Source organism: Zophobas morio, unplaced genomic scaffold (genome assembly GCF_036711695.1).
Source record: "Zophobas morio isolate AGI-343-1 ecotype UQ-CSIRO unplaced genomic scaffold, CSIRO_AGI_Zmor_V1 ptg000002l, whole genome shotgun sequence".
In the NCBI taxonomy this organism is placed as follows: domain Eukaryota; kingdom Metazoa; phylum Arthropoda; class Insecta; order Coleoptera; family Tenebrionidae; genus Zophobas; species Zophobas morio.
This window is the reverse complement of record NW_026972107.1, coordinates 16,421,892-16,446,285: the sequence shown is the minus strand read 5'-3', so window position 1 is coordinate 16,446,285 and position 24,394 is coordinate 16,421,892. Positions and strand designations below refer to the sequence as shown.

Below are 24,394 nucleotides of genomic sequence, written 5' to 3'. Positions count from 1 at the left end.
TCTTAAGGTGTTTGACATGTAATATGTCGGTGAATAAAACCCCAGGGGGTTTTGGGGAATGAAGACCGATGACACCTTGGCCCTGCGGACTCGCCAGAAGGGCAAATCGAGCGTCTGTCGTTCTTCGTTTCTTTTTCCTCCTTAGGAAGGCTCCTAATTTTGTCTATTATTCCTTGCGCTCTCGACAGTGTATGCACTTGTATGAAAGAACTTCTTCCCGCCATTTTTCAAACCACAAAAAAAAAAAAACACACAACGTAGGTTCTCATTTGTTAGACGATCACAGCCAAGGCCAAACTTTGAATTTTTGAATTTTTCGCGGGCCTTTCAAACTGTTTCAACGTCAAATTTTAAGGCGGGAAGTTTGGGTTATCACAATACTATATTTAACTTCAATCAATATCAATTTTAATTACAGAATGTTCATAAATTAGCTCCCTAGTGACTTGATTTAACATCATTAAAATCTCATTATGATATTTTGTGGACAAAATTATTTCTGAGGCCGCCTATAATAAGCATCATTAAAAGTAAACTCTATAATCGTTAGCTACCAAAATTTGTATTGTTTCTATTTTTGGTAAAAAAAACCTAAATTGCCAACTTCAGGGACGATTCAATGTTAGAAAGATAAACAGTTCCCCTTGGCATCGAAATAAGATTGTTCAACTTGTCTCACCTTGCCGGAATGCAGATTGCCTCCAACTTTGCAGACATTCAGACGGTCGCTAATTATCAGGTTTTTTAATTTCGCAAAAAATGGCACGTGTGTATAAAAAAAAGCAAAAGTAAACTTAAACAATTTATTAACAGTTTGTACATACGATATAATATATAAGTATTAAAATAGTTCTAACTAGCGTATAAAAATATAAATGTATTGTGGTCCAAGGGTACCTACGAATTGCGAAACATTGATAAGGGAACCATAGTCATGGGCAAAATTCTGGCAAGTTTGATTAAATTCACTCTATAAGTTATCTTGACAATCACAGCCCTACCTATTTTCTATCACACTCAAATTCGTGTTACAATAAAATTTCCACGCTTAGAAAAGAACGAAATATAAACTTGGACATAATATAATCAGACTACTACTATCAAATAAAAAAACTTTCTTCACCATTACTTTTGTAATAATAATTCGCTACTTAAATCCTCAGTCGCAAAAAAAAAATTAATCAACGAGTTGACTTCAATTTCCATTTTAAGAAAAGATATGCTGCTATTCTCAAGACGAAAAATATAGCAACCAATGCGACAATATCTACGGTGTAGTTCGAATTGATCATATCCAGCTCTTCTAATGTTGTAATTGGTTTTTTAAAGTGACAGTACTGGTTGAAACACTCCAAGTTTGTTCTATTAAAGCCATAAGTAGCCAAAGCTGTGCCTTCAAAACCGTATCGTATGTAAGACAAATACGTAATCCATCTTAGATAAATCGGAATTGCGTCAAACGATACAAAGAATCCAGAGAACAAAAGGAACGGTACGGACATTACAGGGGCCAGAAACACACCATTCTGAAAAAAAAACACAAACGTTGTTTTAAATTCGTGATCAGTCATTGTATGAAGTTACGTCAGCACAAAATTCTGACATAAAAAAAAACACGTTTTGACGTACTTTTTCAGCATCACAATTAATAATTTACGTAGATTATACTTTGAAATATTACAAAAACATGGTGATGTATATAAATTGGGTTCAAGGTTTGTGTCGATTCATTTTTTGATTAAACCCGTGACAATGGGTCATTAGTCAATAGAAAATTTATGCGACCTCATTGATAACCAAATATTTTCCAAATATAGTGGTCATTGTGTATTTGTCTACAAAATTATGTGCATTTGTGATAGGTAACTGGACATCAACCTGAATTAATTAACCATTTTTTTGCTACCACTTTGGCAATTTACGGTTACTAGAATAATATTCATTTAGTACATTGTAACAATGGAATAATAAGTTTTTTTGTGGAACCTACTTGACCATGTTGAAGGTCTTCAGCACCGGCGTGACGTTAAAATTTGACGTAAATTAAACAAAAAAATGACGTGCAAGATTTACGTTATTAGTTCTGAGAAAAGTGTAACAGGACACCGAATTCTATTTGGAAGTAAGATATGGCTTAAGTTAAAAAGACTTAAAATAACACAGGTAAACAGTGATTAATCATTACGACAATGATAACAAGTTGCCACCGAAAAAGGAAAATTAAATAACAACCTGAATTAAAAATATGTCAACTCGTTTGATACATGGTTAAAGTATAATTTGACTCGGAAATGTTCATATAAAAAACTGCAATAAACAATAAAATTTTTGTCGTCTATAATTTTGTTTTTAACACAAAACTCATTTACCTTGAATTAGATTGTTTTAAAATGTCTCGAGTCTAACTGTGCCTAGCCTACCGGTAGTGGTAATCAGATTTATTACTTTATTAGGACTCAGCTTACTCGCTGAAAAATTAAGTCAATCAAGTTTCAAAATGTGTATAAAATTTATTTTCATTGTCAAAAAAATTCTTTAAATAATGTAGATTTATCCGAGTTTAATCCGAATTGGCAAAAATTTTGACAACTTTTGTAAAACACTACTATGAATTGTTTGGATTGGGCAAATTAAGTCATGCATGTGTCATGTTGTAGTATTGGCCACAGATCTAAGTACCGAATGATGGATGTGGTTTATGAAACAGTGATAACAAAAAAATGTCATATTACATTAAACTCATATTAAAATGGACACATTAAATAACCAGAATAATCAGGTTCTAATATATAATTATGACTTGCTAATTTTTTTTAATGTGCACTTTTTCGTCTCATTCTTGTACTCTTACATAAGTCATATCATTAGTAATCCATTCGCACGATAAATGTTCAACAATGCGTGATAAATCATCTAAACAAAGATCAGACGCATTAAAGATGACTAATTTAATTGACCGCAAATGATTAATTATTCCAGATTCACGTGACAGTTAGTAATGACTCATTCTAGAGAACTGATATTTCATTAAGTAAATATAATCAACAGGACTTCCAGTTCGCTTGGACTTTAGTACATAGTGCAACCTTCGCATGCTATATGAAGCTGTTGATGACAAAGGTTTATTTGGAATGCCATTACATTAAACCGACAGTGTGGAGAATTAAAATGATAATAAATACCTGAACATTCATTGCCGCGCCAACCACTAATCCTACACTCTGAGCCACAAACGACACCAGTAAACAGGCAGCCAGGAACATACAATACCTACTAAGTTCATGCGGTTGCGAAGTCATGAAATATACAATAGTAACGTATAGTACACAGAAAACCGTCTAAAACAAAAAAACAGAAATAATATCAATTTTCAAAACATTTCCGTTTCAGCTTACTTGGAATGGTAGATCTGACACAGTTATAGCCAAGTAGTACGACCTCAGCGAGTACCATCTATTAAAATGTTCTTTTAGTAACACAGGCATCTCCAACGGGAAGGATAAAATTGTAATAGTCATGGACGTATACATTAAGAAAAGCATGTTAAAAAATAGAAATCCTAGATTACTAAGAACTTTAGCACCATCGTTGCCGATTTTGAAATACAGAGCACCAATGAGGAAACCCACGAGAATGTGAGCAAATAATCTCAAGTACATCAAAGTCTGGAAATAAAATACTGACGGATTGCTTTATGGTGCTAGAGGAAGTCTTACCCAATCTCTTCTACTGAATAAAAAGGCACGGCCTAAAATTATGAAAAATTGTTGGAACTGTGAATTGCCATAACGTGGCTGCCTAACTGGAAGTGAATTTTCTAACAAAGCTGTGTCCACGGACACTTTTTCGGTTGCTAGTTTATCAAATCCGATCGGCGGGGGAGGCGGCAGATCTGAAACAAAAATCATTTTTTAACATAACGTAGTTTAATTTAACAACAGATTACAATGTGGATTTACAATACATAGTTTTCTGGTAAATGAATTTTTGCTTCCATTTATAAATTTCAAATCATAATTCATTAGGACAAAAGTTATCTAATAAATTTATACCAATATAACGAACTTTTAATACCGGAATATTTTTAAATCCTTTGAAATAGGATACACCATGTGCAAATTCATTATTCATAAAATTTGCAAGTATGAACTATTCATACTAATAATAGTAATGGGTTTATTCTCAGCAGACAATCATCTCTAGTAGATATAACTACATAGCAACATAGACACAAACAATTATTTAAATATTAATTATGAACTGCATAACTACATAACATTCAATAAGTAACCGCAATATTAGTATTCAATTTTCAATATCTTATTTCTTATTCAAGAGTTACCAAGTAATGTAATTATACAAACGAAAACAAGCTATAAGGGGACTAATGAAGTGGTAAAATGTGTTTGGAATATCATATGAGATACTTATCTGACTTTAAATTTGTCCAGTTACAATCTTTTGTAAAAATACTAAACAAGACATATTCCTCCTACTAATTAAAGTTTTCATTAACAGTGTTAAGTTACTTATTTAGATCGCATTGTCTGACAGGATATGTGCCAAACATCTTAAAACCTACGTACTTTGCAAACTTTCTCAATACATTCTCTAACTGATATATGTATGTTAAATGGTAAGATTTCCATATTACGCTACAATTTTCTATTTTTGATATGACTAGTATATAAAATAAAAATTTAATACAGAGGATATTGGAGAAGTCTTTAGTGTTTCTATCAACAGAACCTAACAATTTCATAGCGTAATTAGCGATATGTATATTAAAATGTTATTTTTTGCATTTAGTTTTATTAACACTCGTTATTATCACACCAGTACAGTATGCTAACAAGACTATTTTGCAGTTCAATGCAATCTTCAATACTTGTTATAACCTTTGCAATCTGTAGATCATCTGCATAAACAAATGCCTTACAGTTCAAACGTTTCACAACGTCATTATAAAATATATTATATAGCTGTGGACCTAGGTTAACCTTTGTCTCACACCACTGTTAACACAATACATATTTGATTTAAATCCACCACCTGTCTTCTAACAAAGATTTAATAAAAAATATTGTCACATACACCAAACGATTATCTAAGGCTTCTGATACAAATTGAAAAATGACTAGCCACTATGTCTAAATGATACGAAAATTTTGTTTTCCTGTAAGTGTTCCGTGTTTTTATTTTATTTTTTTAAATGCTAATTCAAGGTAAAGCAGCGTCCAGTGTGTACGTAATTGATGACTAGTCTACTTCCGTGACGGATAAATATAATTCCTTCAAGTTAAGAAGTCGCCATTATTTATAAACAGAGTATTTAATGAACTGTCACCATGAGGGATAATATTAAGGCAGGGATGGTGTTTATCCTCTGTTACCAGGTGAGATTCAAATTTACCCATATCAAGAATTAAGTCCTTGTCGTTGCAATTTCTAACTTTGTTCTGTTGACTTAGATTATTATTCAATGCAATGAAATGCGTATAGATGTTAAACAGATTCGATATTTTTGCACTGATGAAGTATTCGTTCATCTCTAACATGTTGAAATCCCCACATAGTATCACAGGAGAACAGAAATGAATGAAGTTTTCTATGGAATCGAAGATTACAGTTATTTCCAGAAATTTTAATACCTAGAAGTTCAACAGATGGGATACCGACAACATGAAGTTCTCTTGCACAGAAATGATTTTTTTGTCAATTAAAACTCCTCCTCCCCGGCCTGTATTTCTGTCAGTGTGGAAAACATTGAAATTTTCCGGAAATAACTCACTTGACAGCACATTCGATGTTAACCAAGTTTCACTCAAAACAACAATGTCCATGTCCATACTACAGCAATTCATATAAAATTCATTAATTTTCGTGATTAAACCACGCACATTCTGATACACAATATTACAATTTAAAGATGACGTTGCTGTTGGAAATTTACTCGTATTTTACCTCCATAATTCTTGGTATAACGCTGATATATTTTAAATGAATATCTGTTTTTAGCTTTACTTGGGCAGATTATGCTCATAATGTTATATTCGTTATCATTTGGAATCGCTAACTTTATCAGTTTTTTAATAGTTAGTTCGTCTGCCTCTTGTTGTTGGGTACTGTTACCTTGACCTTCTGAAACACCTCGAATAATAACATTTGTAGCAGCCTGTTCCACAACAGACCCCTCAGAATTTAGATTCCTTTTGTTTGTTTGTTGTTTTTCTGCCTGTGTTCGATGCCTTGTCTAAGTTTCTTGTTTTGATTCACTAATTCCACAATGATGTTGTTCATAGCCTTAACTGCGGTTGATAGCGTTTTAATGGTTTCAAGATTTCCTTGTACATTGAATAGTTCAGAAACGGAATTTGGGGTGATAACACCTTCATAGCACAACTTAGATGTGACCATTTGACGCGGTCAGTACAGAAAATTCGCTTTTTTGCGGCCCGATTATTACAAACAAAATATAGCACTTTATCACCATGCTGCTGGTTATGTGCCATCTTGCGGATGTCTTATCACTATTATTCACTACATCGGTTAAACACAAGTTCCATCCAATAACAATAAAAGAGCGAAAAACAAAAACTACGGCTGAATGTCCTAGATCTTAAGAAAAATGTTTTTTAAGTTATTTTGACGAGCTTTCCTCGTCCCTAAACTACCTTCGACCAAATACAGCTTCTTTGTAAAATAAAGTATAGGAGTATGTTATTTTATACAATTGTTGTTTATTTAAGTAAATAAAATTACACTTTTCTACGCAATATGACCATTTCGAAAAAACGATAATTGCAACAATGTTTCCTTTTCATTCAATTCAAATTTGCTTTAACCGTTTATTCAGTAACTTAATGTATATTTCATGTTATTGCATTCAGGCAGCAATGATTGAAAAGAAATTTAAAAAAGGGTATTCCACTTAAAAAAAGAAGCGTTTATTTCATAATACTTTTTGTGGTCAAACTGTATTCAAAATAGTGTGATCTTTTATCAGACTATACGTAGTCAAAAATGTTATTAACTCCGTTTTAAATATTTTTCCACCACACGTGTCTCTTATCACCATTCGCTAACTACAGTATTACAGCTGGTGTTACCAGTTTGACAATACATCACCATTACGAAAGTGTCAGGTACTTAAGTGGGAATTTACCCTGTTTCAAAGTAATATTGAAATATTAATTGTTGGAGAAACGCCCAATTTTTAATTGTCAGTTGTTGTCCATATATACATCTAAACTTTTTTGAATGATAAGGGCATAATGAAATCCCGAAGCTTAATTAAGCGCTTATCAATACACACGTGTTGTATTATTAGTCCCCAAATAATAGGAATTTTAGTTCATCGTTAAATATTTAAACATCGTTATCAATGGTAGTGTTTTTCTGTAAAAGGTACACACCAATAAACGTGCGCAGAAACGAAATTTGGTTCAGCATTGCGGGGTGAAAGAATCCAGCACGTGGTGATTCATCTTCAGTGGCGTCTGGCGTTAGAGAACTCTTTGGAGAATTTTCTTGGTTTATTGTGAGTGTATAGTTTGATTTTTTGTGAAAAAACTGTTACGCCTATGATTTTATAACATCGGAAACACATTTTCACAAAATAAATTTGTGTTTCCATTTTTTTGGCTGTGATTTCTAGTACCACATAACATTGCCCCCAGATTCAATATCCAAAAGATACGCCACTGTCTATAGTATCATCTATTCCCGCCAACTTCCACGCGCAGATCTCTGACTCCGCCCGTGTACCTTTTAGAGAAAAGCACTCTATAAAGATAAAATCTGGTTGTACAAAATGCATTATTGATTTTTCTAAAAATACATTTCGAGAGCTAATTGATGTAGTGTGACGCAAAATAAAGATACGGGTCCTTGGGAACAAATTCTAAACTTGAACTGTTGTCGGAACGGAATTTTTTTAATCTTGTACTTTGATATTTAATATAATATGTACTTGGAAAATTAATTTTGTTAGTTTGCACTCACAGGTTATTTTCAGTACAATCAAAATACAAAACCAAGTATACTTCTAATCAAAGGCGACGTTTGTCTGGGTTTTTTATCATTAATAGCTTATACATATACATTTACAAGGTTTAGAATATATTTTAACTCGAAAATGTTTAATTCTTTGTTTTACAGATACAATTTCTTATCATACTTTGCTAAGAGACACTTACAAATGTCAGATAAAAGATAAGTTAACATCTTGAATTCCGTATCACATTAATGCATAATTTGCATGTAAATGCAACACTGGACAACATTCATAGGTATGATTATTTTAATTCTATTTTTCGAGTGCATTAACACAAAATAAAGCACAAAGACAAATGTTTCCACAAACAAAGAAACTAAGGCCAACGACTGCGATTAAGAAAAGTATTAATATCAATCGAGTGTCAACTGTCCCATTGTTTGCAACATATCGAGATTTCGATCTTTAGTACGCTCAGACTCTATATAATCTATAGAATGTTGATTGAAACACCGATATACTGGATCTCCTTTTTTATCGATTTTATATCTATGTGGAGAAGTAACAAAGATTAACGAAATGAGAAAGTACTGAACAAAAAACAACATAAAAAATAAGAGTACCCGACTTTTACCTTATTGAATATCCACCGGAATAGAAAATAATAAAAGAAATGCTTGATATTTTTTATAACTGCTGCTTTCCAGATAACAATTTATTTACCTTAAAATTCTACGTTACGTTTGACCGTTAAAAAAGGTCAATGTCGTAGTTTTTATATAAAATATCGCCGTCATAATGCAAACTTCTTTTCTTTATGAATTTAAGACAACGCTTATTCAAGTCGTCCAGACACCCGTAATGACCCACCACATAAATTTGTAACGCAAAAACCCACACAAGGTTGTTAAAATTTCTACCGGCTAAACCCGCTTAAATAAAATCGTGTTTTTGTGCGCAGTAACACAGCTCACTGATGCATCAAAATTATACTTACTTTCTTTGGCAACATTGACGGAATTATTCACCATCAGATTCTTATTCTCTGTATCGTAATTCGTGAAACTTTTACTAAGATCATTTGTAATAAGAGCGGAATTATTCAGTCCATTACTATATTTAACTTCCGGGAACGGTTTTCCTTCTCTGATATCGTTCTTCCCGTTCTCGATCGCCTCGACTAGCTTTGTTGTGTGATCTCCGTATTCGCCACAAGCTACTTCAATAATGTACGACGCCGGATTGTGATAGGCAGGACACTGTAATGACAAACTGGCCAAAAACGGGACCAACTGCTTTGTAGAACCCTGGTAAACACATTGTCCATCAGCTAAAGTGTAAAGGTGATCAAACATTTCGAACAGTCTAGCTGAAGGTTGATGTATAGTGCAAATGATTGTTCTTCCACCTCTCGCCAGAGTTTTAAGTAACGAAATGCATTGGAAACACGACGAACTGTCAAGGCCACTTGTTGGTTCATCAAAAAACATTATGGGAGGATTGCTGACAAGCTCTAAGGCAATAGAAAGACGTTTCTTTTGACCTCCCGATAGTCCACTGGTCATAGTCTTCCTATGATCTAGCAACCCCAGAGTGTCCAAAATTTCATGTATCTGGAACAAAACACATGTACTTAAACGTAGATGCGGTTATTTGAAATCTTACAATGGCTGCTCTTTCCGATTTGGGTTTGTCGCCAATTTTTAATTTAGCAGCTACATTCATGGCTTCATCTACTGTGAGGTTAAGGTGGAGTTGATTGTCTTGCATTATGTAGGCTGATAATTTTCGGAATTGGCTCAAATCCCTTTCGTTGTCGTTCATTAATATTTGACCTTCCACCCCGTCAGTTCTAATTAAAAAAAAATCATTATTACGTTGTTATAAAGTGTATAAGAACGCAACTTTGCAGACTACATTACATGTTTCTAGAAAAATTACCTGACGCAAAAATAAGTAAAAGCAACATCTAATTCAACTATAACGTCACTGCTCAATGTCAAGAGTAATTAATAATTTATGCGATTCGCAATTCTGATAAGACATCATACTGATGATTATCGCTATTCCTTGTACGTATAACAATAGTGATGAGGTAGCTAGTCATCATATGTCGGTTGCAATTGCTGATTTGAATAAAAACATAGGGTGCTATCTCTCTATTCTATTATTTTCTTGTGTTGCTATTGAAAGAAATAAAACATACAAAGAAGGTTAAATTCGAAAAAAGACGTTATTAATACTTCGTATTAATTAAAATTGTTCAAGGCGACTGAAATATCTGCAGCAGTTGAAATATGTTGAAACAAAAAATCGAAAGTCTGCTTAAAAAGGAACCGTAGGAAGTCATAATTACTGCTGAGAGGCTAATCCACCATGAATTATTAATTTTCTTGTTTAATTAAGTTTTCAGAAATATTTATAATAAATCTATTTTACTCCTAGAATATGAAAAAAGTCCTCGTTTCCGTCTAATTGGCGATTTTATTAGATACCTAATCTGTGATCTATTGGATCGAATACTGTGAAATTTTTGGTATACTTTAAACTAAACATTGACCAAAATTCAAAAGTTATGTCTAAATAATTTCCGACCAATTTTTTTTTTAACTCTTTATACAGGATGATTTAATTTTTAATTATTTAAGAGAATCGGGTAATATCTTGATATGATTCATACACCGTAGCTGCACAGATGAAAATTATTTTTCCTTATATCGCATCGGTTGAAATTTAATTTACATTTTTATGTAAAAACAACACTATACATTGCATATTTTACTATTCCACCACGCCTCACACAACCTTTTATTTATCCAAACATGTGAAAATTCATTTTCCTAAAGCTAAGATATTTTCACATTCAAAAACTGTTCAACGTTAACATATTATTTTTGACTTTATGGATAGAAAATATGTTGAAACTATCAATCTTTATAATTTGCCTGCTTTTTTGTTTCAAAATTACGTACACACGATGTTGATTTTACCCATTATCTCAGAAAAGTCTCATCTAATTTACCTGGAATACGATAATTATAGTCATATGGTATGTACATACAAAAATCAATATTTATTGACGTCATTATTTTATGTAAATCTAGATAGTAAATTGTGTTGTAGAACATAATTATATCTACAATTCTATCAGAACATTTTTTTCAATAATCTACAAAAAGTTTGTTGAATTAAAATCTTATTTGTATCAACCTACGACATTCTTAAAATTTCAAGCATTAAGCGGTACAAGTGAATTATTATACGTGACTTTAATTCAAGCAAGAGCTCACGTAATCGTGGGAAGACAAAATATCTTCATGGATTTTCTACCAGTCTTTATATCCAGTCATGCAAAATAAAAAAAAGTGCCACTTCTGGAATGTTGTCAAATCGCAGCATTTTACTCTCGGCACAAAAGTTTTACAATGTATCTAATTCTACTAATCACTGGTAACAATTTATTACAAACACCTGCAGAAGCCATAAAATAACGTATATATTCGTAAAAACAACGACAAAAACATAACTTGTACGTAACAATTATAAAAAGCAGTAATTGAGTTCATCATCCAGACTCTGTGACCCTGATTCGGTCATACTACGTGACACGTAAATTATTTAGTAGAACAAAGATTATCCATCGAAATGGCTGATCCTTAATTTTATTTGTTCTAATCAGGAAAATTATCTGGCAGTTGCAACACTATAGACTGCAGACTAATTTATATACCATTCTCTGTGGAAATTCCGTTGAGAACAGATAACTGGCTTCAACCACGTAAGACGGCTATTAATTAACAAATCGTAAAACAATTCAAGTGTACCTTCACACCGAACAGATTTATTTATTTTAAAGATCTTGGAAGTGTCATCCATTGTATGTTCAATGCTAGATTAACTGACGAAACTGAAAGACGAAACAATTTATTTGGTCATCGTTGTATGACGTCAAGCGGACCAAATTTTGGTCTTGGAAATTGGTGTTCTGTCAAAGTTCAAAACTGTTCCTTTTATGAATACAATGTCTGCATTTATGCAAAAGTTATGGTCCTTTGAATTCACTCAAGGCTGGCAGACAAAAATGAATTTCTGGTAGTACTTTGTCAGTGTAGATCGGGCTCAAGCTACGGTCTATTTATTGAGAAAACAGAAACTGAAGAAAACTAACAACGTCGTTAATATTAAATTATTAATTCAACCACACACCCAATTACTACAGTGCATCAACTAATTTCCAATGCCAGGACCAAAAACCAAATATTGAGTCCAAACGAAGACGACGTTAAGTAAATTATTCAGAACAAGGACAGTGACTTTTTAAATTCGAAAGGATTTTTTCGCATTGCCACATTATACTTTTTAGATGCAAGATCACCGTAGCTGAAGTACAGAGAACAATGATCCCAGAGGCAACTAAATATGGCACACCATTTTAAAATACATTCCTTTGTTTCTGAAACATCATGTTCTTTAAGCTACGATGTAAGATACCAGATTTTTTTTTTTTTTTTTCAATGCTTCGCAACAATAGCAATTACGAAATACAGTAGGTACCTTTTTTTGTTTGAGAATACTTTCAACTATTGTTAAAATAAAATGTTCCTCCGGTTTTCTCAAAAAATGTCGTTGCATAATCTATTGGAAATTTTATATTCCTGTTCTGAAAAAAGCAATATTATTATTTATGATTATATATTTGTATTTTTGTGGTGTCTTTAAATAGAATGATTTTGTAGATTCCTGGCTTTGTTTTCTAAAAAATCATGTAGCAGTTATGAAGTATTACAGAGTGAAGAAGGAAATTATAATTTGTTATTATATATATGCATTAATTAAAGCTTTAATGATTTTATTAGCAGTTAGGATAAGTATTTGTAATTTGTTCTAAGATGTAGGTAGTAAAAAAATAAACGACTTCGACTTTTTAAGGTCATCTTAATCCATTGTCCAACCTTAATTGTACTATTATACAACAATCATGGCGCAATTAATTATCCAAATATCGACGAAGCCATCAATTTTAGTGTATATCACGAATTCAATATATACCAGCTTATTACGTCAAAGTATAATGAATATTTCAATAAAGCTAACAGACGTGTCGTGAAAAACCCAAAGACAAAAATAAACTAATTTCCATAACCATAAGTTTCGTAAGTATTGTATAATCTGAAGCGTATTTTGGGTATTATATTAAAAATCTGGAGGAAAAACTACCGATCTACTCGTTGACTCGCTAGCTGGGGTTTGAATTACCAGTAAGTATCAAAAAGAGTGTTCCAGTTATAAATCAGCTCCGATGGATATATTTAAGCCATAAGCACCTATCTAATGAGCAAACGTAATCAATTTATCTAATCTTTAACCTTCACCCAGCGACAAAGGTAAATTTTCAATGCGGCACGAAATTAGTCGCCGATAACTATATGAAACATATAATTAACCCTGTTAAAGGTCAAAAGTCTAGTGTAGAAGATAATGACAGAAAAAATCAGTTCTTATTAACATTCCAAATATTTTACAAAATTGTAGTGACTGTGGGGGCAAATTTAAACAAAAAATAAACTGAAACATTTCAAACCAAAAAAATCATTATTCTGTTGGTGAATTTGTCTGTATTGCAACATCGCATACTTCCCGAATTTCAAAGAGATCGTGAGGCCGTCAGGGTTCGCTTTCCGACCGTACATATTTGTAGAAAAATATTTTAATGTATGACAACGATAACATTCCATGTACTCGTCCTAATGCTAGCATAATAAAGGTCAAGTGGGTCAAGCACAGTAGTTCTACGTGAGTTTGATAAAGATTTTAATAGCTGCATCTGATAATATAATCACTCACTGATGAAATCTATTCTTTCGAAAGCTTGTTTACGAAAAATCCTTAAATGGTGTAATCTGCAAAGTTACGCTTTCTATCCGTCACAAACGACAGCAACTTGTAATTGCAACGAGTGTCTCTTTGTACTCACCTATACCCTGTGAGAATGTTGAGAAGAGTGGACTTCCCGGCCCCCGAAGGGCCCATAATTGCCGTGAGTTCTCCAGATCGCAGGCGTCCGCTGACCGACTTTAAAATTGTTTTCTCGACTGAAAATCAAATAAAATAAATTGAAGCATGTAAAATTTCATTAAACGTCTTAAAATAGCTAATTGCAGTGGAGCGAACATCGCAAACATGTGCTGAAGGAAATGTCAACAAGGTCGAAGAATTTGTCGAAAAAAAATTTTGAAAGTTCAGGGATATTTATATCATATCATTACAAAAGTCAACAGTGGAAAAGTATGTCGAAAGAAAATTCATGTGGGAGGTTTATCTTATCAGTTCGGGATGACTCACGAGCCTTGTGTGTATGGAAGTAAAGTCCACAAGTTTTGGATTAATTTTTTACCCAAAAATACGAACAAAGAGTTGACATTGTATGCAGCCTTGGACGCTGAAACGTGCTTGTGGTCAATCAACAACCAACACACTTTAAACGTGTTTTTAATTAACTTCACTAATGTATTCGTTCGTACATTGAGATACGATGTTATCAATTTTAACAATTATAAAACAAGCATACAACTAACTGCACTAATTTTGTATGCATTTTTTATTAACTTAGTAACAGTAAAAGTCAAATTTTAAATAAAAATTTATTTATTTCGATTGAACTATACAACTTTTTAACCTTTTTTTTTAGTTCCTAGTGAACCTGCTTTCTTAATATCAAATTTTTTTAGAAATCATTACGTTATCATATAAAATGAATTCCTATAATTTGGAAGTCTAATATTAAAAACTTGCCTACCTTCAAGCTAATGACAATTGGAGTATGCGGAAAAGTCAGTGGTTACTTTAAGGCGCTGCGAATGAAAATTGTCAATGTGGAATGTACATGAAGTAATATTTCAGGTACATAATCATTCCTTACGTCTAAAATATACTTGTTACATAAATAAGTTAACGCATACAATTGGTTATTCGAGAAAAAAAATGTATTTCCAAGTTTGAAAAACATGATCATTTTAAATTTGGTTTCGAAGGTCATAACGCAACACGTGCCATTTCTTTTAGGTTAGTCGTAAATGATTAAATCACCTTTTTGTGGTTTAAAACTGAACACCAATTAAGATATGAAAAAGTAAAACAGGAGACGTTTTTGTTCCGTCGCAAAAGGTGCAGTGTTGTATATCATTTTTATTGTTATATAACTCGACACTTCTGCTTTTATGTATCACTTGACACCAAATTAAAATGATCACTCAATTTGTGTACACAGTGACAGTGAATTCGTTTAAATGATACTTGGGTCGTAAAAGCTTGGAAACTAAAAAATATGCAAATGACAATCAAACAATTCCTTTGGTAATTTGTTGCCATGTTTAAAATAAAGACAATCTATGCTTACTCTATTGGGAGTAAGTAAGTAATAATTATTTATGATTACTTACGTCAGAGTTCATTTTAAATAATGAGTTTGTTGAATACCTAAAGTGAATATCTAAAAGCGTAACAAATTATGCTAGAACAAAGATTACATGCATACACTGAATTTCACATTTGAAATGCGAATTGGCACGAAAAATTAATCTAGCTAGAGAACTGAAAATTAAACTATCTGATCTTGTATAAATTACCAGGATATAATTCGGAAATTATCCTAACTATAGTCACATATCAAGGACAAATATCTAAATGACAAAAAAATAACAACATATGTTATAAAAAAGTAATCATAATTAGGAGCCATTGTAGTACCTATCACAAAACTAATATAAAATTCTAATTTTGACTATAATTTCGCTAAAACTGTATGTCATGTTGCCAGTGGGAATTTTTCTCAAGGATCTTAATTAAAGCTAGGAAATACACTTTTTAATTTTTTTCCTTAAACCTGACACAGACCGGAAGTTTTTTAGCCACGGAATCATGAAGTCTGTTTATATTATAGCATGATTAATATGAGAGTTCATTGAGTTGTTAAAGGTCTGAATTAATTGTACATTATTTAGATATTAATATACATATTCATATACATACAACGTGAACTAAATAATATAAGATAAATAAAATGTAGAGTACAAAATACAACAAATATTTTATTTGATTGATTTTTCAGCTACTATGGCACTAATTACTTTGACTACATGTACTACGTTTCTGATTATTTTTTCAATTTTGTAATAAAACAACAATTTTCATTAAACAAGTACAAGTTAAATATAAAAATCAGAAATGCGAAATCTGAAATGTGAATGATTCGTTCACATTTATTACATAGCCAACTTGACGTCGTTTTTATTTGGACGCTCGTTAGAACCTATATTACAATGATAAACTCCATGTTTTAAGGACATATTCTATTTATTCAAAACAAGTCCTAAGTCCTTATTCCTTAATTATATTACTTGCACAAATTTATGTGGTTAATTAAGGAATAAGGACTACGTAAATCAAGACTTGTTTTGAACAAATAACTACTATATTACGTATGGTGTTTTTAACGTTTTAATCATAAAATTGCAACGTGATGCAAGTTTCATAGCAAACAAAATACCGACCAAAAGCTGACATTAGTCAAATAGTAAAAACTGTTTATGCACCTCGTGCGTAAAAAAATGTAGCTTCCCTCAATCATTATTCTGCACTGACTACACATACAACAAATATTATTTATAATGTGCCAAAGATACAATCATATCATCCATATGCATTTTTAAAATTTACAATGTGATTATTTACAAATTTTCAGTGGTTGTTTATTACACCAATAACTTAACAATTTTAAAGGACATTCAATTTTTTCAAATTTTAATGAGCCTTTAATGAAAGTATGCGATTATTAACGTAATTTAGACAAATTGTTAGTGTTATCGCACTGTTCGAATTAGTGGGTGCGAAATTATATACAAGTGTGAAGGCTACTTAAAAACTTTTTATGTAGGTGATATGTAAAATTATTCTTGAACTCCGCACCCGATTTTTTTTTTTTGGTAAATTAACGGCAATATTTTAATAAATAGGAAAGACAACAAAGAAAATAAAGGCATGTACCATTTTTTAGAATCAAAGATTTGTTTAAATTCGATTCGGTTATGCAAGTAGTTACATACTAAATCCTTTGGGAAATTAACATTGTATTTTAATAGCTGGATGTTTTATTTGAACAGATCACCGTACGAGGGCGCTACGTATAACGCGCCTATTTAAATCATGTAAAATTCTGGTCAAGCTTCTTAGAAAAGCTGCCACTTTTATTTATTTGAATTTGATTGTTTGGCAGTACAAAAAGTATTATTAATTAATTAGTAATAATTATGGTCACAAATGTGTTGCATAATTAATTTTACGTAAAACTTATTAACAAATTATTTTACTGTATCCTTTGTCTTCATTGTGACGTTACAGATTTTAAATGGGATTATATTGTCAATGTATCTCGGTGTCAAATTTTATAGATGCAACACAATTTATTCTTTAACTTTTGCAACTTGATCAGCATTCACCATGAAATTACAAACTTTACATCCGCATTTTAATTAGCTACGTCGTAACTACGTATCTTCGAACAATATCTTTTCACTGTTGTTATAAGAAGTATATGCATGCAATAATTAACTAATGGCTTATTTTACACAATTAGATAAAGTTAAATACTGTTGTGTCTGTTAATACGATTAATGAACATGCATTACTTTTTGACAACCAAAGGTGCCCCCGATTCGCTACCACTGAAGTAAACACATGTAATTTTGCAAACCCTTCTTACACTAACCAAAATCAATCGATACCAAATTCAAGGCTGTCAATTGTTCGCTAATCACCTCTTCAACATAATGAACAAAAATCACTCACCTTTGCCCTGTTTGACGGTGTATTTGAGGTTGGAAAAAGCTAGATCCACTTTAGGCCTTTGTGGAAGATGTGTCAATGTCTTCGGTTGTGCTGGTGTAATTTGCACTTTGTAGTCCGAACTCCTATTTTTCAACAAAATAGTGTCAGTTGCCATGATTGAGCAGAAAATTCGTTCAATAATCCAAGCACACGACCAAACTTCTACACGAACCGCAACAATACACCCATCAGCAGCGCTCGAGCAACAATGATAAACAATAATAAACTACTACGGTTAGGAAGCTCAAGGTAGTGCGGTGAGGGACGAGGACGCCAGTGCGGTTCGTCCAACTTTTGTATTTGTCAATTTCGACGCATGCGCGTTTTATGCCAGTGCTCATCAAACGTTGGACTCTACACCGGCGACAATTTGTCATCGAGTTGGATAAAAAATTACACTGCTCGAGAAAAGAAGGTTGAAGTTCAAGACAGGCTTTTTTCATGGAATTGTACGAGTGCGAATTAAGTCACGATAATATGGAGTAAAAAAAATGTAAACTATTAAGGTTTTCGGTCCCCAGTTTCATTTACTGACAGTTCATTAACACAACAAAGAGATATTGTAACGTTATTCTTTGTGTAGGAACAAAAACGTGTTATGTATAATAATGAAGAATAATAATAGATAAAGAACAGTGTAAGGATATCGTACTATTATCTGGCAAAATAGCAAAGTTATGGAAAGCAAAATTTTAGAAGAAATGGAGATGTCACTGTGTAACTCTAAAAAATCACTAATATTCTGAACAGTGATTATGTTAAATATCAATCTTTTAATTTTGAAACGTTGTATTTAAGTGATTTCTGACCCAGACCCAAATATTTTATCTATTGGAATAAAAATTTCACACCATCCCAGAGAAAATCAAAACTTTCCAGTTTGTTTCGTAGTGTAATTATAAGAATAATTTAATAAGACAATCGTGTTAATCCTTATGGAACAGCTACTCAAAGTTGTAAGAACTGACTGTATACCTGTCGTTGTGTTTATAATATTTGCAACACAACACTAATAAAAACGTTACTGGCATTTAGAAATTGGGGTTCCCAAAAAGAAAATAAGCAAAATCTATTAAACCTTCCGGCAGTCCTAATAAACGTTTTTCGAGGTATTTGATCGGTTCCATATTTTTACCCTACCATGTCTTGTTTTAATAAGTTAAAGTAGAACCATTTACTAAAAATATTCACAGCAGACAGTGAGTTACCAAGGTCTCACGGAGTTCGTTTTCGTACTTTCCAAGTTGTAATTTATATTATATAATTCTGAATTTTTTTTAATAACTCATGCGTGAAATTAAAAATAAAGGTGCACTACTAAACCATATTTAGACTAAACAGCATGTCAAAATTTTTGTGTAATGTGGCATAATCAAATTATCGACCACATTATTTTCCTACACACATCTGAAAAAAAAGAGCTTGCTTCAGGCTATAAAAGGTTTTTTTTTGTTCGACGTCTACAAGATTATTTCGTCGAGGACATTTAATTTGCACCTAGACCATGACATTCTTACAGTTGAATTTAAAACATGGGTGCTAAGTGAATATCAATTAATACTGAACTCAAATTATAACAAAAAAAAACCTATACTTATGCAACCGTTCCCAACGCATTCTTAAAGTTTTATATTTAACGTTCTTTTTTTTTATTGGAGTCAACGATAGCAACTGCTAATTTTATTATTACCTTGTAGGAAAGAGCTTATTAAACTTAACACATCTGTTACAGTTCGTTTAGTTACGCCTTATTGAGAAAGATAAGTTCAAATTTTATAGAAATTTTGGAAAATCGGGAAATTTGGACTATTTAAAAAAAAAAAAAAAATGTAAACCTTATACATTGATTTTTTTTCTGTCGGCAATTGCAGTTATATAACTACATATTTATGTAACTGTGTATATTAAATAGGACCAACATCATGAAATAAAGACTGTGAACTGTGTCATTTACCTTTATTTGTCACCAAAAAATATATCTCTTACAAACTATTTTAATATTCTGACCGCATTATTACTAATGACGTAAAAACTTAATAATAATAATGTAATTATGAGTTTGCAAGTTGTCACTAATTGTGATAAGCACAAATATAAACCTCTAAGTCGCTCTTGATTTTCTTACCAAGGTTAACCACCGCTTGATAAACAAGTTTTGGTAATATTTAACAAAAGTTGGGAAAAGAATATAACTGGTTTTTATCGCAAAGATTTTTTTCTCTAGGAGTTTAAAAAATACACCAGATGTTACATATATGTTAAGGCGTGGTGTTCAACAAAAATGTGTTTTTTGTCACGACGTCATCAACTTATTGGTGGTGATAAATATACTAATATTATTATATGTAATAAGTTTTTGAAGAAATTAGATGAACAGATAAGGTTTTTAAGGCATCCTGCACAACAATTTTTTATTAAAACACTAATTAAAGTCAACATTTTCTTATAATTTTATAGAATATAAAGAGTGGTCGATAGAAGCAACACGAGACCATGTCAAATTGGCGTTTCGGTATACTCACTCCTGGAATTTACTATAAAATATCACAAATAATTTGACATACTAGCAAGATATTTCGGACAACAATTTCAACAGTAGTGTCTTGAAACACTTAGAAAATATGAAACATTCGTCTAAATTTCCGTATTCAGCTAATAAAAAGTGTTCTTGTGAGCTTGTGCAATCTAAACAAAATGCTTAACTAACCAAAATTGCAAATTTAAGAAAAAGCTACAAATTTTGCCTTGGAGGTAAAGGTTATTACGCGGTTTCCTAAAAAATAACTCGGTCTAGTAGTTCCTTAATTTATACGGTTTAGTGCGTTTTTACCTCTGGAATGAAGATCTATTCCATCTATACAAAAATTATTTGAAATGTTTTTTTTTTATTTTTTAACTACGCTGACACAATAGACATAGAAGCGACAACCTGGTCAATTAACGTATTCCGTAATTAAAGAACTGGAAATAACAATGCAATTGTCAGTAATTTGACCATTATTAAGGTTGCGTTTTGAGTACGACGTTAATTAGTTTTAAATGCCGGAACGATAGAAATTAAATCAGATGGACTTCGACCTGTCATCACCATGTGTGTATATTTTATCAAATAATATGCATAAAACACATCATTAACCACGAGATTGCTGTAACGTTTGTTTTCCTTTCTTTTTATTTTTATTATCATATTAGTATTTTATTTAAAATTTTATGTTAAACATACAGCTACAATTACATTTCACCCTCACTTATATGTAACTTTGTTCCCTGTCGGCCCCATACACGTAAGTAGTAATGAAGTAATAAATATAAATACTTGTTTCTTCACAAACACGTAAGAAATTTGACTATAAAAATACGTAGATATTGTTACGATTGTCCATGAAAGCAGAACTTTACAAAAATATTACTTCACGTGCCTTACTAAAAGTGAGGTAGGTAAGTATTGTAGGCGTAACTGCGAAAAAGTTTACAGTTTGCATAACAAACGTGAATTATTTGACTAAATCATAAAACATATTTGTTTTATTTGTTATTAACAAGCCAATAAATTTATTTAAATAACATATCAAGGTCGTTCGATTCAGCAAGGAGTTTTATCAATGCCGTCAGTACTAACAAACTACAAGCAATATTTTATGGAAAAATTGCTCGTTATACGACTGAAGTGTGTAAATGTCATCATTATGTTAATTAAATACTAAAATGGAACGTTTAAACTGGTGAAAACAAAAACAGTGAAGTTTTGAATAGGTAGAGTTTTTACGATTAGGTACATCGTATTTAAAGCTTTTGGCACAAATATGATCTGCAGGTTAATTTGAGTTTTACTTTATTGTCGTGATTAATAAGTAGTAATAATCCGAATACTTTTATGGCAGCTAAAAGTTATTATATAAAATTAGATTTCAGACTAAGCGCAAAAGCGATTCATTTGTATGAGTCACTATACTAAAGATCTGAGTCAATTTTTCTTAATCTTCAAAATTTCATAACAAATTGAATAACAAAACTACTTTTCTTGACCTACGTCTTATCTCTTAACTTTACTGCCTGGAATGCTCAAAATGACTGTAAAGTCCCCGTTTTAGAAAATTTAAACTTAAAAGAAAAGAAAGTTTCTATAAAAAATTTACTTTATACGATATTTATTTATTTTAGATCGGTGGCGTCTTATAACCTCAGAATTAGCAATTTATAATTCAGACATTCCAAAAATACATTTGTTTACATCTTCTACGGAGTACCTGCGATGGTTACCTACATAAGAATTTTGTTTGGTTGTGGTGTTATAGATTATAAACAGTTGTTTAATCAAAACAGTATTTTTGATTAGGGCAAACTTATGAATTATTTCATTACTAAAATCCAAAATCGACGGAAGAAGTCTTTATTCAGTTAACCACTACTGTAAAGTGTTGTCTCTCCGAACATTATACCTATATACATAAGTCAAGCTCACTTTAGTCGCTTATCACAACTTCGTTGTTTTTTTCTGATATTTAGTGAAGGTATTTATCATGGGACGTCTAACATTGAAAGAAAACTCTACTCAAGGCCAGTTCTGAGTAAACATTTGTCGTAATGATGTAACTGTCTTGTTTGACATCAGGTCTATCGGTATGCTTGTAGTTACAATGTTACAACAATAAAACCAATTATTTTCTGAAATTAAGAGACAGCCAGCGTAGATTTTGATAGTATATTGCTCATTGACAATAAGTACTATGGACTCAATTGGACCTATAATCATAACTGTTTGCTCCAAATTGGTGAAATGTCATTTTATGAAAACAAACGACGCGTGATCACAGAAAAGAAATCATTTATAATGGCGATGTGGAGTTTCGCTGCGTAGGCATAAGCAAATTAAATGAACAATACTTAATATTTAGATTGACGTAAGCATGTTGTAAGTATGTAAAAATGGAAGGTTTGGGTATTTCATTATTTAAATACAAAAAATATTTATAGAAATGTCGTTTCAAACAGTGTTGTGTACTAGTAATGCGAACAATAATTAATGATTACTGGTACTGGTGGTACATTAATGCTGCACTATTTGATTTTACTTATATGAAAATGATTTTCCTTAGTTAGATCTCAGGCTCAAACACCTGGCACTGGAATTTCCCGCACATGCTCTTAACGGACAAAAACTAAACGAACAGGTAGATTTAACAAACGGTAAATTTATAACTACCTAAATGTAAAATAAATAAAATAACGTCACTGTTAGTGAAATCAGCTAAAAGCTAGGCAACATTAATGGTGGTTATTTTTCTTAAGTTCAGGAAAATATTGTTTTAATAGGGTGATTCACATAACATCCACTATCGTCTAATCGTGTTATACTAGGGAAAAAACATGGGTAAGTAATTCGATACAGTACATACTCACTACTCAGTGGTAAAATTGTTGGTGGGAAACCAAATTTAAAAAAAATCTTAAAAATAAACCACGATTAGCTAAATAAATTTACGCAGAAAGTTATAACGCAACCAATAATACAGCATTCAAATATTTTTAGAATTTTGTGGTCTTACAAAACATTACAGATATGTATCATTTTTAACAAGGTTTGGAAAACTACATGCATTTTTTTTCTATATAGATTACATTTTTATACAGTTTAGAGTTAATGTAAAAATTATAAAGCTTTACAATGTTATATTTTTGACCTCCATATAGCCAATGATATCAAACTAATTAATGTATAAGAAAGATGAAGAAGAAATAAATTTGTATATTTAATGTTCATAATTACTTAGAAAAAAAAATCAAAACACTTGCCACGAAACATTGACCTTCAGAAATATCAGTATTTTTTATAAACTAAACTCCCTCGTACATAAGTCATGCTATTATTAATTCCTAGGAAGTTTGTGTTAATTTCATAAAGGATAACTCTTGACCCAAAGACGTGATAAAGTAATTTTTCGAAATCAGTACTATTTAGTAACCTTTGAACATGATGTATGCAAATATTACTTTGTTATACTGAGTTTTTTGAAGGACAGGGACGACTTTTGTTAAAAGGCGAAATCACCTGGCCATTCAATCTTCATTAACTTGCGATAGATGGCATTTTTACCGTGTGAGTTAGTGAGTAACAACCTATAGCTCAAGGCAGAATTTACAAACCCGTAGCTTTTCACAAACAATTGCAATTACACGGACGATTACAGAGAAAACAGACTTTCCTTTCATCCTTGTAGATGTGTACAGACGTATGAAAAAAACTCACCTGTTGTTGTTTAATAAAAAATTGCGACCCATCTTGCTGGATGCTGTAGTGGGCACTGACTTGCCAGATGAACTGTATCAATACACGTTGTTACAACGATGACCTAAATGAACAAACATACACTTCTTCGTCATAAAATTTAACGCTACACTGCTACAGTTTATATTTAATGGTTATTTCGCAGCGTGGAGAAGACATGAAGTGAACTGATACTGAGTTAACGTGAAATTGCGGTTCTTTTGGACTTGACGAAAGTGAGAGTTTAGAAA

At 31.8% G+C, this 24,394-nt stretch overlaps 1 protein-coding gene across 1 annotated transcript; it reads right to left on the bottom strand.

Moving 5' to 3' along the window:
• Window positions 1-789: 789 nt before the first annotated feature.
• On the bottom strand, window positions 790-24,356 carry LOC135128968 (uncharacterized protein). The gene is made up of 9 exons (XM_064056052.1): window positions 24,126-24,356; window positions 17,840-17,961; window positions 13,971-14,088; window positions 9,662-9,848; window positions 8,994-9,609; window positions 3,717-3,892; window positions 3,396-3,665; window positions 3,183-3,338; window positions 790-1,526 (listed from the first exon to the last, which is right to left on the bottom strand). The coding sequence occupies exons 1-9, from the start codon at window positions 24,155-24,157 to the stop codon at window positions 1,182-1,184; spliced, it is 2,022 nt and encodes a 673-aa protein (XP_063912122.1). The 5' UTR covers window positions 24,158-24,356; the 3' UTR covers window positions 790-1,181.
• Between the last annotated feature and the right edge of the window lie 38 nt (window positions 24,357-24,394).